Source organism: Penicillium atrosanguineum (genome assembly GCF_028827265.1).
Source record: "Penicillium atrosanguineum strain IBT 20685 chromosome Unknown utg000008l_segment0_segment0, whole genome shotgun sequence".
NCBI classification, from domain to species: Eukaryota; Fungi; Ascomycota; class Eurotiomycetes; order Eurotiales; family Aspergillaceae; genus Penicillium; species Penicillium atrosanguineum.
In genome coordinates this window covers 1,858,601-1,873,002 of record NW_026623140.1, presented here as the reverse complement: position 1 = coordinate 1,873,002, position 14,402 = coordinate 1,858,601, and the positions used below count along the sequence as shown (strand labels likewise).

The window sequence follows — 14,402 nt, the reverse complement described above, 5'->3', positions numbered from 1 at the left end:
CTCCTTGGATGAGTGCCAAAGGGCTTGTGTGCGTGCGTGCCCGGCGTCCTCCTGGGATGATGCGATAGCCACGGGCTCCACTTAGTTTGAATTCCGGACCACACTGATTGTGAACCTGCTATACCTGTAGTCGACTCTGGCTACCAGCTACCTCTGATTTCATCTTGTCAAGCGACCTATGTCCAAAACTGGGAGTAACAAGAAGTCTATAGCTTTTTCGGGTAAGAGCGGTTCGCGGCATCCTTACGGACCGAGGACAGGTTTCAAGGTCACCCTTCCCTGGCCCAGGCACCCATGGATTAGGTGGTCGCAATGTCATCAGTGTCCACTGGGACACTATCGCGACTGCCTACGAGTGTTAAAGAACCCCCAGAAGAAACCCAGAATACATCTGTTGCCTGACGATCACCCGCCCAAGATCACAAGGGGGAATGTCAACGGGGGAAACCATTTCCTGACCAGACAGAGGCCAAGTGTACCGGGCGCTCAGGTACCTGGATCTCACCCTCATGGGCACCTGAGCGCAATACAGGGCAGTAACAGAGTACCCAAGGCCGAAGTACCACAGGTCAGCTCCGATCACCTGCAGGGCATCGACCGGTCTAGGACCTGATGGTGGATCCAATGACATCAGAGCAAAGGACAGTAAACTTGGAACTGACTAAGTGGGTTGGGGGCACCTGATAGGAGAAGTCACCTGATCTCGTGACTCACTCAGGTGACGCCTTGGTTTATGGGTCCCCTATACCTGATTTAATCATACTCAAAGCGCAGCTTTACTAAGTATTATGTATTCCTAGGGACTCTGTACTCGTGTTGCCACTCTCACAGCCACCGTGCACCGTGAAGGGAGGCGCAGGCGCACCTGGGCAACCCATTCCGACGATCAGATCTCCTCTCAGTCGCGCCATTCGGCACGCTAACGCCGCGCCGGAGAGGATCATTACTCCGAGAGTCTAAGCTCACGTTCACAGCTGAAATGCGCCTGGACCGAGTAATTTTGGCCCCCTCTCCTTAGCGACAGGACATTCTGGTACATTCCTCCGACTGCAACATTCCTCGCAGAAACATGGGTTCCTGCAAGTCCTAGTGTGCTCTCGGTCTAGTGTACAGGTACCACCTCAAGCCCAGTCCTCCAGGATAGCTTGATAGCTACCCACTTTACTTACATGTAGTTCAATGACAAGACAAGAAAAAGCAAATAAAAACAAGGATAATAATGAAAATGTAAATCAATAATAATTAATTAGTGTTGAATGGAATCTAAAATTAATCATGGATCTTCAGCTGAATCAATACATGTCTCGCATTAGACACTCCACTATGACATCCCACAAACAGTGCAAACCACCTTCCTTTTTTCTTTTTCGATAAGAAAATCACACGATGCAATGCCATACTTGATGATAGGCCAATTGTCTCTCGGACGCCAGGACCCCGGTCACTTTGCTATCTAACCGAACAATCCTCTTTTATCTTCTTTTGTTTTTTTTATAAAAAGAAAAAATCAATTAGTAATTAAAGCAGTCGCCTTATCCGAACGCAACTCTCCAGTCGCGTCTGCGGCCTTTGCCCCGCCATCGCATGGAAGATGCAGAGCGCTCGGACGCTGGAAGAGAAGCACGCGATGTTTGGAGCGTGAAGGGTGAGAGTGTGCTCGAGTTGGGCGCTGGTGAGTATATTACCTCTGGGCGCATCTTGGAACTACTATTTGGGACATCTCAGCTAATGACACCCTCCAGGTGCCACTCTCCCCTTGGCCATCTCCGCCATCGTCAATGCATCCAGGGTGGTAGCTACCGATCACCCCTCATCCCCCGCATTTGCTGGTGCGATTAAATTCAACATGGACTATAACCTTCGCAACCGGTCTTCCAACACCCAGATTTCCATCGAGCCACGCGAATGGGGTGTTCTTGACAGTAACTTTGCCCTGCAGAATAAGGGTGCCTTCACGCGCATTATCATAGCAGACTGCTATTGGATGCCCGAGTAGCACGAGAACCTAGTTCGCACAATGCAATAGTTCATGGCACCCTGTGGGAAAGTCTGGGTAGTTACGGCGTGACATACAGGCCGTGGAATCGGCGACCAAGACCTCCGGAATAGCAGTCAGTCGAGCGTATCTTTAAGCGCGATTCGACCAGCAAAAAGGACGACGGTGAACGCATTAAACAGGAGTGGCTTTCTGTGCGTGAAGACGAAGGGCCCGAGAATTGGCGCCGCTGAGGCATGATCGCAGTGTTGAAGCGCAAGGAGTAAAGAGAATAAGCGCACGCGCATTGCATATACGGACCCTCGATGTCATCCGTATTTTAACGAGGCTATGATGATAGATTGCAGGTGAATTTGAATCAAATGGACGTTCAATCGTTATATCTATTTACCGTAGACATGGGATCAAGCATCTACAACCCTCTGGAAACAAACCGTACACACCCCCTGCCCTTCATGTCCCCCAAATCTAAACCGCGGATATTCCACATGTCCCCAAACAACCAGTCTATCCTTCCCCTCTGCCCCAGTAAACCACTTCACAAGCTCATCCTCCGTCCAGTTGCAGCTCGTCACAACAAGGAACCCACCCCGTCTTAACAACCGCCTCGCAATATCAGGATACCGCTCACAAACCATTGTCTCCTTCGCATCATCTGCCAAGGAGATAGCGTCGAAAGTCCCCTTATCAAGCGCAATATCGAAGCCGCCCTGCTGGTAAGGAAACCAGTCCAATACCTCACCAGTAACCTCGACGGCATCTCCAGAAGGCGAAAGACAAGCCTTTGAACCAAGGACATCCCACTCTTCAAACCGAATAGGTACTTCCTCACCCTGCGTCTTCTCCCCATCTTCATTTTCATCTTCATTCTCACTATTCTCTTCCTCGGAATCAGTATGATATGCAGAATGTCCCCTCGAGCGCTGCAACTCTCTTGCCAACTCAACGCTCTGCGCGGAATAATCCACTCCAACCATCTCGCCTGCAAATTCGCCCCGCTTGCGTAACAGGGCTAACATACTCCCGTTCCCTGTTCCCAGGTCCAGGATCCGAGGTTGCGCGGCGCCATTGCGGGTATTGCGCGGGGACAAGGGGAAGGATTTGCGGGTGAGGAAGTGGAGGACTTTTTGAGGGGCGTTGTGTTCTGAGAACCAGGATGTGCCGGGGTCGTCTTCGTCGTTGACGTCGGAGTCGGAGTCTGCGTCGTCTTCGGGCTTGGTTGAGTCTGAGGGGTTGGAGATGTGGGCGAGGGTGCGGGCATAATATGTTTCCCAGCTATAGAATGTTAGGCTGTTCCTTACTTATAATAATGCATTCGGGGTTCTGATTGTGAGTTTGGTGCTGATGGAATATTTTGGTGCTTTGCTTGTATGTGCCCCGCGGCGAGGGGTAACGTGGGGAGTGGGATAATTGGGGGGCCAGGGAGTTCCCGCGTGGGAGAGATGCAATGGTACTCACTAGTCTTTGGTGCCCAGCTCACTGGGTGAGAGGTAGGCCGGTTGATTCTCTTCTGCCATTGTGGTGGTGTTTTTTAGGGTTGTTGGTTGCGCGAGAAAATTGGGACTGCGGAGATGGAAGATGCTTATCAGCTATCAGCTGGGGCTACTCCAAGGTCAAGTATAGAATCACCGAGCGACTCCAATTAATTTCTTTCAAAACAATCTACAATTTCATCAAGAAACAAGTCAAGCTTGAAGCTGTACATTCCTATTTAAAAGTGCACAAGGGGTATTTGTCCTTCTTTATTCCGCTTATCCAGTATATCGTTCGGTCAATGGATGGACCGATTGACAAAACACATGAAAGGAGAGATATAGTAGGGTAAAATATGAGGACAATGGATACTTAAGAGATGCTTGACATTTATTTAAGCATTAAAGTGAACCAGGACGGAGGCTGCCACTTATCTTCACTATACCCGACTTATAGATCAAAGAACTAAGTATTAATGGCTGAAAATCAGGCTATCCCTACCTAATGTGACTATTCTAACGACCAAAATGCTAAAATTCACTTAAACAGCAAATCGGCTGCCCCCTTATCGTTGGCCGAGCTCTTGATAGAGTGCCGTTTGGGCGAGGAATTCTTGTATATATTTAGGACTGCTTCTCCTTACCCGTGATATTAGATACTTTCTTATTGAAGAAGTTGTTGGTTATGATAGTGATGGTATGTTTCTCTATTATGTACTAAAGATATTCTCCTATATATGCAGAGGGCTTGAAGAGAAGTCTCTTAGTACTCTTGTTCATTTTATTATTGAAGCTGACTGAGGCAAACGGGCAAACTAGGCTTTAAGGAAGTAAACCTTTCTATCGGAAAAGTTCTTTAGAGCTGTTACGTGGTAACTATGAGTGGTATAAAATGGACTAAGCTGCTACGTGGCAAAACTGTTGATAGAAACCGCACAGTTGACGAAGTACGCGCCTTCTTGATGCTTGTACCCGAGAGAATTAATTATGATCTACGTAAATATAACTACTATTCTGCGTAAGAAAAATTTAGGAGATAGCTTGGCTAGTCTGTCCGGAGGACTGGCCGTTTAAAATTTCTAGGAGAGATCTCGCGCCCTAGGTTCTAGCTTCTATCATGAAGAATAACCTAGCGAATTTAAATGTGTTCGAGGGAGATTTTTATCTGTATAGTTTAGTGAATAAGAAGATCATTGTACGGAAGCTATATGTTCCCCTATATATGAGGTATCAACAGCCGCATTTCACAGGGCACTGACCATTATGTGATACACATCTATCCGAATAGCCTCGCTAGTCTATCTTGCTAGGACTATTAATTAGTCTGGATACCATCATACCCATATATCAGGCATACCTTGCACTCCTCACTCGTATGCCACCCCTTCAGAAGGCACCGTCATATTAAGATTCAACACAATCATGATATAACTCATGAGGGTGTTTTCTATATTGAACATGAGCGCGTTAATGCTGCCTAGGAGTATGTGAGCGCCGGCTTAGCCTCGCTGGATAGGGAATGTCTAATTCTCAATATATATAGTTTAACAAGTCAGCAGTTATGGCGTGACTACTAAATAGACCCTGTTAGCTCAAATATAAAAGTTGAAGATTAGATCTTCTTGACTCGATTTAAATACCTAGTTTTTTATCATCTCTATACAACCACCATTTCGTAATTTGTTGTAGAAGTCATATTTGGCTCGGTAGTCCAAATCTAAGTTATAAAGGAGAGATCTCGTATAACCGAAATATATACATAAGAATATGATTCAATCACTCAGCATCTATAAAGCCAATACATCTGTACTCCCCGATATATTGTTAAGGGTCAAGTGGCAATATATCTCTTGCTATCAGTACCTAACCACCTCATGCCCACGAAAGAAATGAGTTTATAAAACAATTAACCAACTTCATGAATCTTCCCTTGCTGGATTTTAATTGTCCAATTGTGATGCTCTGTTTTTTTTCTATTTTTAGACATAATCTGAGGCGATGCTGCTAACAAACATGACGAGACATTTCAGCTGCAACAAGTCCCTCGCGACTTTGGAATAGTTTAGCTGAAATGTTGAGTCAGGCAGGTATTATCGGATATTTACCCCGAAACGCCTAGTGTAATGTTTCTCGGCTAGATTTTGAAGAGACTCTTCCACAGAGCTAAGAGAACCCGCTAAATGACCCTCGGGCTCCGAAACAAGAAGATTAACCAAAGTACCCAGCAAAACTTCGTCGTTAGCAGGGCCTCTATCTTTCAAATCCGTTCGGTCTTCATTGACATCAGCCAGGTTTGAAAATGGATTGATGTTGCCTATCCAGATCAATATGCAACACATATCTAGATCACGACGTGTTACAGCTGCCCGTAAGGCATCCCATTGCCAATCCAAAGGATGGCTGTCCCAGTCGGTGCTGCATTGCAAGAGAAATACAATCGCTGACTCATACCGCGAAGTCAAAGGACTCATGACAATCTGCACTAGGGGTGTATCTCCTTGATCATCTTCTGCATCGATACCTTCCTGGAACCGGGGGACCAAAAGATGGAACATTTCTGGATTGCAGATTCTTGATGCAAGGTGCAGAACGTTCTCACACCGGGAGTTTCGGTATTGAAGATGTGCTTCAATGTCATTTTCTCCCAGTAGGTATTCGACAATGCTAACGTGGTTTCCCAAAACAGCCAGTCCGATGGATTGATGCGTTGGCTTATCAAATGATGATTGTTTTTCTGGAATCTGGGTTCCACGGAGCAATTCATTCCTTAGCTCTCCTTTGTACCGAGCACGAGTCATCAAACGCTGTACCATGGGCATACAGCCTTCACCAGCAGCTAAGCACAATAGTTCGTTACCCCAATGCTCCGCAACCATCTTCTCTGACACACTCTCGACGAGGTCAAATACGACATCCCAGTCTTGCCGTTCTTTGTACCATGGATTAGTAAAACGGCGGGCTTTGTCCCATCTTTTGATGATAAGCCGGAAAAGGTCAAGACATTGAAGCTGACGACCGGCTTGACCATCCAAAAATAGTAATCTGATTCTTGACACGTCACCCCACTGGAGAATTTGATCCGCGGCCCTCATAGGTGACCCTTCAAGATAATTGCCGTTATCAATTCTTAAATTTCCAAGCATATGGAGTAACATGGCTTCTGAGCCATACATCGAGGTGATGCTTAGTGGGTCGTACAGATTGCTATCAAATTCAAACCTTTGCAACATCGTGCAGCCCGGGCGACTATTTTGTTGAATCCAATTGCGAAGTCGAGTAGATCCCGCTTGACACATAGTTTCGATGCTTGAAAGGCTTGGAAGAGGTGCCGCTGTGATAGTGCCAAAATGGTCTACCCAGTGGCATGATGCGTAGACGAAGAATTCGCCAAAGCCACGGTCGACTGGGTCGAACCGAGCCATATCATCTTCCCAAGATTCCCACGTGCACTTTGGATCATACTCGACAGCGTCTTCGTCATCGCTGAATGACCCAGGAAACTGGGGTAATTCTGCAAATGCTGCTTGTTCCGAAGAGAACAAGTCCCTATCGCCAAAATCATCCAAGAGCAGATATTTGATACAAATATCTAGCAAAAATGCGTCCGGGTTTTGGAAAACATGATCTGTTTGATCAGATTTCTTCGAGGCTGAACTCTTCGGAATTGGCTGTTCGGAGATCCACTCCTTCACAGATTGGTGTATGAGTTGAACTTGAGGCTTATTTACTTCAACGTAGTTGGGAGAAGCAATGAAAGGGTTAATAAGAAAAATGACTCTTTGATGGTCCACCATATTAGCAAGAGCGTCCACACTTGTGATATTCTGAGCCAGGCTCAATTCCACTGCCCAAGCTACTTCCGGTATGCTCAAGGGTCTGTGACTGACAGCGATAAGTTTCAGAGCAGTGATAGCAACAAGCTGGTTCTCATGATCATTTGAAGTATAACGTGACAGCAACTTGTCGTAGAGCTTCGAGAGATCTTCAGGCAAAGGCATCTCTTTCAAGAAAGTTTCCATCTTACCAAGTGCAGTAATGTTACGACATTCAATGAGCTTCGTAATCATCCGTATCCATATGGCGCTTCCTTGCGCTCGTTCAGACAGCTTTTCTTTGACAAGCCCCTTGATATCTGGTGATAGATATGACAGGTGTTCAAGCTTTTTCTCAATGATAATGAGATCTCGCTCAGGATCAGTACCCATTTCAATTCTGGCCACACCGTTTAGCTGTTCCAAGATTTCTGGTTGGGGACGAGCTGACAGAATGATTTTGAGCCCTGAACTTGATTGCGATGCAGTCTTCAGAAATTCGAGAAGTCTGTGTCGAGATTTTCTATCACACTCATCTAAACCATCAATCACGAAGATGACGGGGCGGTCAATCGATTCTAGCATGTTTTGCAAAAGGTCTTCCATCGTGTTGGTGCTTGACGCCGGATCAGAATGATAACCTTGAGCTTCTTTATATCGTTCGAAAAATGGCTTCCGCAGGCCTTCGAGTTGATCAAGGAGCGAAAGAAGAATACCACAGTATATAGAGACAGCCTGCCCTGTCTTCTCATCCCGACAATAGTACTGGCATAGTACGGGCCGAAATAGTCGATCTTTGTTTCTTTGGCTCAACGTATGAGCAAGAAATGCCATTGCGAAGGATTTTCCATGGCCCATATCACCGAGAATCACCAACTGCAGAGACTCTGACTTATTGTACCAATTGATAAAATTGGGGTTTTTTAGCAAGAATTCGCAAGCACGATCATCTCGTTCTTTGCTCCATTCATCGCGGAATAGATATTGCTGGCCGAGCTCCTTTCCCAGCCATTCCTTGACTAAAGTTGGTTAACAATATTTGCAAAATTATAATACTCGAAAACTCACATTGCTGCAGATGAATCATGCACTCGATATTCCCCACAATATCTAGTGTCGCTTTCTGTATAACCCGATGAAGTTGATCGGTACTCGTCAAAAACTCTTTGATAATATTTGGAAGGCGGTCGCTCTCCGAGATCACCATGTAAACCCTTTTTGCGCCTTTTTTGGCTAATATGTCAAGGGCGGCGTCATAGAATTCAAGTATCTTTTGGTACACAAGTACAAGTGCCTGGAGATGATTAGAATCGTTTTATAAAGTAAAATAAAAGAGACATGAAAGAAAGAGACATGAAAGAAAGAGACATGAAAGAAAGAGACATGAAAGAGAGAGACATGAAAGAAAAAAAGACATGAAAGAAAACATGACTTATGGATTACCTTGTGAATGTCTTTCCTGTCCACTTTCCGGCCTAAAGTATCACACTCGTCGATATAAGATATCCCTTGTAACATCTCCGCAATTTGCTTCGCGAAGTTTGTATTAGCGTTCGCAAACGTAATAGCAATCTATGCACATATTAGTAGAGGATCCCATTAATAAAGCTCTCGCTGGTCATAGTTTGATGACAATCTTACCGCTGTTACACTTCTGACTACACCGAAAACAGTAGATGCAATCGGTTCGAGGTCTGCCAGTGGGCTCGTTAGATCTAATGCTAGCTTGAAAGTTCCAAAGGGCCCTTTCAGCCCTTGTAGATGTCGCACGCCCCTCAAAAAAGCAGATTCGCGAGTTGCTTCCTGCTCAATCTCTTCTAGTTCCTTGAATAGCTGTTCGGCATTTTTTCCATGAAGAGCAATGGTCTTTTCTTCTCCAAGACTTTCAACTGCTTCACGATATGCGGCACTCCAAACATCAGAAGACGCATTGACAATGTCATCTTGAAGTGACAACTGATCGGCCGTGACGTCTTGTTCAAGACTGTTGCAGATATTACCCGAGGCTGAGTTGTCCTCAGTATCGGTCGACTGTCTGGTCTGATGACTTGTTTGAACAATGGGCAGTGAGTTAGCAGTTGCTAAAGGAGAAGTTGGAGCTCTGCCAAGCCCGGTTAGCACCGTTTCACAAATGTGATAGAATACATACTTGGTTGGTAAAAGCTGTTCTGCTTGTGTGTATTTCGAAGAATCTCGGGATCTACTTTGAAGTTGATCGTAGTGCCGGCGGACTTTTTGTCGAAACCCCTCTCTATCTTTTTTTGAGAATGGCATAGCGATGATTAATGGTAAACTTTTCAAGCTCAAGCAGCAAGCATTTCTTGGTAAATAAGGCTACACTTATTCACAATCGGTTCTTTGGAAAGGAAAACTCAATTCAAAGTTGGGAGGTTTAGTTGCAACCCCGCTTATGACTTAGCGATACTTACCCCTCACTAAGACAAATTCTGACTGGGCGGAATAAGACTAGCTGCCAGGTCATATGCAACTTTTAATCCCACAGTGGCATTGTTGGGCACACTGCAAGTTTTAAGTCTATTCTCTCTATGAGCACAAGAAAATGAAATGCTCTCAGCGCCTTCTGTGAATGGTACTTCTAGGTTTATCATGATCAGTAAGTCATGGTAAAGCACTTATTCTTATCTATATAACCTAACGGCTCCATTTGGCTAGGATACTACCCGATTATAACAGATAAGTCCTCGTGCTTTTTTTTCGAATACGCCTTTGTATCGAAGTATTTAGTTGCCGGGCTTGATCGCTGGTTTCGCTGATCCGTACGACTTCCTTGCTATGTCGGGCTCCCGAATATGGCGCCTTCGTATTCACTATTCGCGAATGTTGTGGGTTTCTTCACCTTGCCGACCGACATTCGTTACAATATATGTGACTGGTTATCGCTATGCCTCGCCCCTGACTCTTTTCAAGATTTATGAGGCCAAATGGAGACTTTCATCCCCTACCCTACGAATGGCTTGCATTGTTATATACGAACCGACAAGTGTCCTATAAAGCCAGGGCTGCTCTATACGACTTGAATCGCTTTGTCATTCAAGAAGCACAATTGAAGAATTTCCCGCAAGGTCGCTTCCTTGAATCATTCATAAATCATGTTGGACACGTCAATGCAGGCTTTCTGTCCTATCTACGCATGGCCTTCCCGGCCACAGAAAGGATAGATGATTCATCAGGAAATGGATGAAAAGGCTGTTCATTCGTGCGATATTCTCCATCTATGTGGATCAGATCAATAGAACGACTGGCACACAAAGCTCAAGAACCCGATTGCGATGACTTTGAGCGCGGGCGATACGTGGATGTGCATTCTGCGCCCATTCGCAACATCGAACTGCTAGCCGCCAATTCGAGAGCTACTCGCTTCAAAGTCCGTGCGCTAGGCGCAGACGCAAAATTTTATTTTGTTCTGGGCATGGTTATGGCGCATAGAGGAGGTTGGAAAGGAAGCTTGAAATTCCCGTGCCGCCGCTCTCGAGGGGCGGCGATATGGGCCGTGCAAGTGACCAGGGTGTGCAGTTGGCGGAGAATCCCAGGAAGTCGATTACCACGTTTACCTAGCCAATAGTGTCGCGGTATTTTTTTTCATTTTTTATTTTTTTTACTTTGAAAATGCGTTTGTCAAGGATTATGGTGGTTGCACAAGGTCCGGCTTTGAGAGGGGCGTTACGGAGGGGTGCATTCTTTGCATGCTGATTCATTATGTTTTGTTGCATACTAACTGGATCTAGGGAGATGCGCCAGTTTATCGAGAAGGCGTCAGTACCACGTGGTAAATAGAGCATGCGCTGGCCGCGAGACATGTCCTTGAAATGTAAATAAACATACTACAATTATTGTATGCGAATAACGAGAGCTTGTCCCAAGGACAAGGTATGAGATAGGAAAATGTAGCGAAAGTTCCAATGTGGTGGCCAGCCAATGCAAAAGGCCCAGTGATTCCCCCGCAATAATATTACAGTTACCGAGCTCCCAAAAGATGGCAGTCTTTGGGAGGCTCTAGAATGGAAAGAAAAAAGTATATCTTTTTCATCCCCGTGACGCCGACGCCGGAAATGAGGATGAGCCAAGGAGGAAAAAGGTGATAGAAGCCGGCGGGTGCTAAAGACACCACGTGCGTGGGCGAGAATTGAAGATGCGAGTAGAAGGCGATGAACGACAGCAAAGCCTGCTTTGGTCATGGAGATCATCAGCCCAGTCAAAAGGGGTATGCGACTGGAGAAAATGTAAAAAGAAAAAAAAAAAAAGGAAGTCCGGGAAAGAAGGCCGGTGAGAATGAAATATTCCTCGAAGATCGGAATCTAGACATGCATAATGTCGGGTCGTGGTATCGTTTCATGCCTGCTTCAAGTAGTCTCGAAGGTGAAGGCGTTAGAATTACAGGAACTCATCGATGTTCCTCATAATCAGTCGCTCACCTCCCATTGGGGGCGAGCGAGGGTCGGCTGTGGCTTTTGCATACTGCGCGGGATTGGAAGCGGGCCCATCCTCCGCAACGGTGTCGATGGTGCGAGGTGGTGGTTGCATAGGCGGGGCCAGGAACCCCGTGGTTCTTGGAGAAAAGAAGCCAAAACCTGCGGGATCTGGAATATCGCGAACAAACACATTCGTCTGGATGAGAGGGTCGCAGCTACTGACGCTACGCGGCAACCCTCGGCGTCGGCCAAATGCGGGCTCGATAGATTGGAACTTCGTCCGAAACGGCAGGGGACGCGGAGACAGACTGCGCTTGGGCGATCGATTCCCATTGTCGCTGGTCCGGGGACGACTGTTGGAAGACGGGAGGTTGAGGCAACCCATTGACGGTGCTTGCGACAGACCACGGAAAAGCGGCCGGTTCGAGTCTTCCGTCTCTGCTCGCGGGACCTGAGGCTCAGAACTTCTCCGACCGGTCTGGACAAACCACTCTCGAGGAGCAGGGCGCGAGGGAGAGCCTCGGAGGAGCCGGTTACGGAAGTCCGTGAGCTGATAGATGAGGCTCATGTTTGGGCTCACCCACTGGCTGCGTTCCTTGACTGCCCCGTACATAGAGTTGAAATCCATGTTCCGGTTCTTGTACAGACCGTACGCAATAACCAATGACGCCGAACGACTGGCACCCAACTGACAGTGCACAAGTACCTTCTGGCCCTCTGCAATTCGCTCATCAATGATTTCACACAGCGGCAACAGATCGTCGAGAATTTCGGAGTTGTGATCCCACCCGACATGGATATACTCTGGAGTCGAGGCGGAGTCAGGCATGGGAGTCGTTGGAGTCGCTGTTTCAGAGCCGGAGGACTGGAATTCGAATGCGGATTTGAACGAGATCTCGGAATTAGCAGTCTGAGGATCTCCGCCAGAGAACCGCTTCGAGGCTCGGGAGGCATTGCGCCAAGTGCTCATGACGGTGTCGTTTTGCTCCTTCTGCTCAGTGTCAAATGGATTCTTGACCTCTTTGGCGACATTCACGACTACATCGAATTTGCCAGCTTCCTCGGCGGTCGGTTCAAGATACAGAAACACGCCCGTGTCGTATATCCGGATAGGTCCATCCGGATAGCCACGCGAAGCTTTACGCGTGGACTCTCGTGAATCAAGGTGATCGTCTTCTTCCTCGAGTCCGGGAAGAACGCGCGTTGATAATGTAGATTCACCGTCTGGGATAGGCGTAAGAGGCGAAGCTGTCTCCTCGGATGATGCACCGGATAACGGACGCGCACCGTGGTGAGTCGTCGGCCGTGGCAATTGCATACCACCCGTAGGAGCAAAGCCTGGCGAGGTAATGGATGCGAGAGAAGGCGAGGATTCCGCATGTCGTAAGGACTGTCGTCCAAGAGGTGTCGAGGGAACTACTTCCGAAATATTGCTAGAGAACGACTTGTCGAATCCCGGTGTCCGGATGGTAAGATTCGCAGGACGCCGCCTGCCGCTGTTGCTCTTCTGGGGTATTTGGAGAGGGGAGGGTGGGGCCAACAGGTGGTGTCTAGATGATGTCTCCAGAACCGAGGCTGTGGCAATGGGAGGTCGGGACTGTGACGGCGCCGGCATCCGCAAGGACAGGTTCTTCAGGTTGCGCTCCCGGCGACCTGGCGAGACTGGACGTTCATTGTTGGGGGTTGGCAATAGCTTAGAGCTCTCCATCGGCATCATGGCGTGCGACGGAATCTCCATGGGGCGCGTAGGAGGGATAAATTTAGGGTAGGACAAAGGCATTGCTGAAGGGGATTCTGGAGATGAGCTAGGAGAGATATCTCCAGTAGATGGGGAATCGAATGGGGATATCGTGGTGGTGGGTGATGATTCGGTCGAGGCCGAGGTCACGGACGACACGCTTTCGCGGTGGGGGGAAGGAAGGAGGCGTCGCGACGTGTTGACAGGAACATGGGCCGGGACCTGGAGAGGATACTGGTTTTCGTCCTGCTTGTAGGGGGACAGGCCACCGTAGACGGACATGAACGACGGGAACGAGTCCGGGAAGGACGGTGGGCTGGTTTGTACCGGCATGGTTTGGACGGTCGAGGCGGGCGCGTGCGAAAGGCAATCGTCCCTTTCAAACCGCCTTTGCTTTCTCTCGAGTACAAGGTATCCACGGGATTTAGAGGGGCATCCGGATGAGATGTTTGCTGCCTGCGCAAAAAGGGCTCTCTTCAAGGGACGGTTAGTGACGTTGTTCGGGGGATGAATCGAGGGTGGCGGGCGAGCTGCAAGGGAGAAACGATGATCGGCGACCATGCAAAACAGAATCCGCTGTTTCAAAGGTTTTGTATGCACGAGTCACGCAGAATAGTGGTGAGGTGAAAGGAAGAGGCGCGATCGAGATTGGGGTTGGTGCCTCACATACCAAATCACAAGCCACCGGGTAGATCAGTGACACCTCGCAACGGTCAGGTGGGACTAGTGTCGAGTTGATTGAAGACGTCGGAGTATTGAATGGTTGAACGAGTTAAGGAATGACAGGTGTGTACAGCCGGAGAATAAGAATCGAAGGTCGAAGATTGGAAGTTGAAAGGGTCTCAAGCGTCGAAAGGGTAAAAACAGTGGTGGGGGCCTTGGGGCCGGGTCGTTCCTCCGGGGAACGAGAATGCGAAGGAGAGGATGCAGAAACAATGCCCTGGAGAGATGGAA

At 47.7% G+C, this 14,402-nt stretch overlaps 4 protein-coding genes across 4 annotated transcripts; 1 reads left to right on the top strand and 3 right to left on the bottom strand.

Moving 5' to 3' along the window:
- Nucleotides 1–1,584: 1,584 nt before the first annotated feature.
- Nucleotides 1,585–1,996, top strand: N7443_010213 (exosome complex endonuclease 1; the record flags this gene model as incomplete). The annotated part of the gene is made up of 2 exons (XM_056890269.1): nucleotides 1,585–1,672; nucleotides 1,743–1,996. The coding sequence occupies 2 exons, from the start codon at nucleotides 1,585–1,587 to the stop codon at nucleotides 1,994–1,996; spliced, it is 342 nt and encodes a 113-aa protein (XP_056736760.1).
- Nucleotides 1,997–2,400: 404 nt separating this feature from the next.
- On the bottom strand, nucleotides 2,401–3,513 carry N7443_010212 (putative S-adenosylmethionine-dependent methyltransferase; the record flags this gene model as incomplete). The annotated part of the gene is made up of 2 exons (XM_056890268.1): nucleotides 2,401–3,271; nucleotides 3,455–3,513. The coding sequence occupies 2 exons, from the start codon at nucleotides 3,511–3,513 to the stop codon at nucleotides 2,401–2,403; spliced, it is 930 nt and encodes a 309-aa protein (XP_056736759.1).
- A 1,934-nt stretch (nucleotides 3,514–5,447) lies between these two features.
- Nucleotides 5,448–9,554, bottom strand: N7443_010211 (uncharacterized protein; the record flags this gene model as incomplete). The annotated part of the gene is made up of 6 exons (XM_056890267.1): nucleotides 5,448–5,534; nucleotides 5,574–8,299; nucleotides 8,349–8,574; nucleotides 8,724–8,852; nucleotides 8,922–9,381; nucleotides 9,430–9,554. The coding sequence occupies 6 exons, from the start codon at nucleotides 9,552–9,554 to the stop codon at nucleotides 5,448–5,450; spliced, it is 3,753 nt and encodes a 1,250-aa protein (XP_056736758.1).
- A 2,118-nt stretch (nucleotides 9,555–11,672) lies between these two features.
- On the bottom strand, nucleotides 11,673–13,781 carry dspD (putative protein-tyrosine phosphatase; the record flags this gene model as incomplete). Its single annotated transcript, XM_056890266.1, has 1 exon — nucleotides 11,673–13,781. The coding sequence occupies one exon, from the start codon at nucleotides 13,779–13,781 to the stop codon at nucleotides 11,673–11,675; it is 2,109 nt and encodes a 702-aa protein (XP_056736757.1).
- Nucleotides 13,782–14,402: the final 621 nt, after the last annotated feature.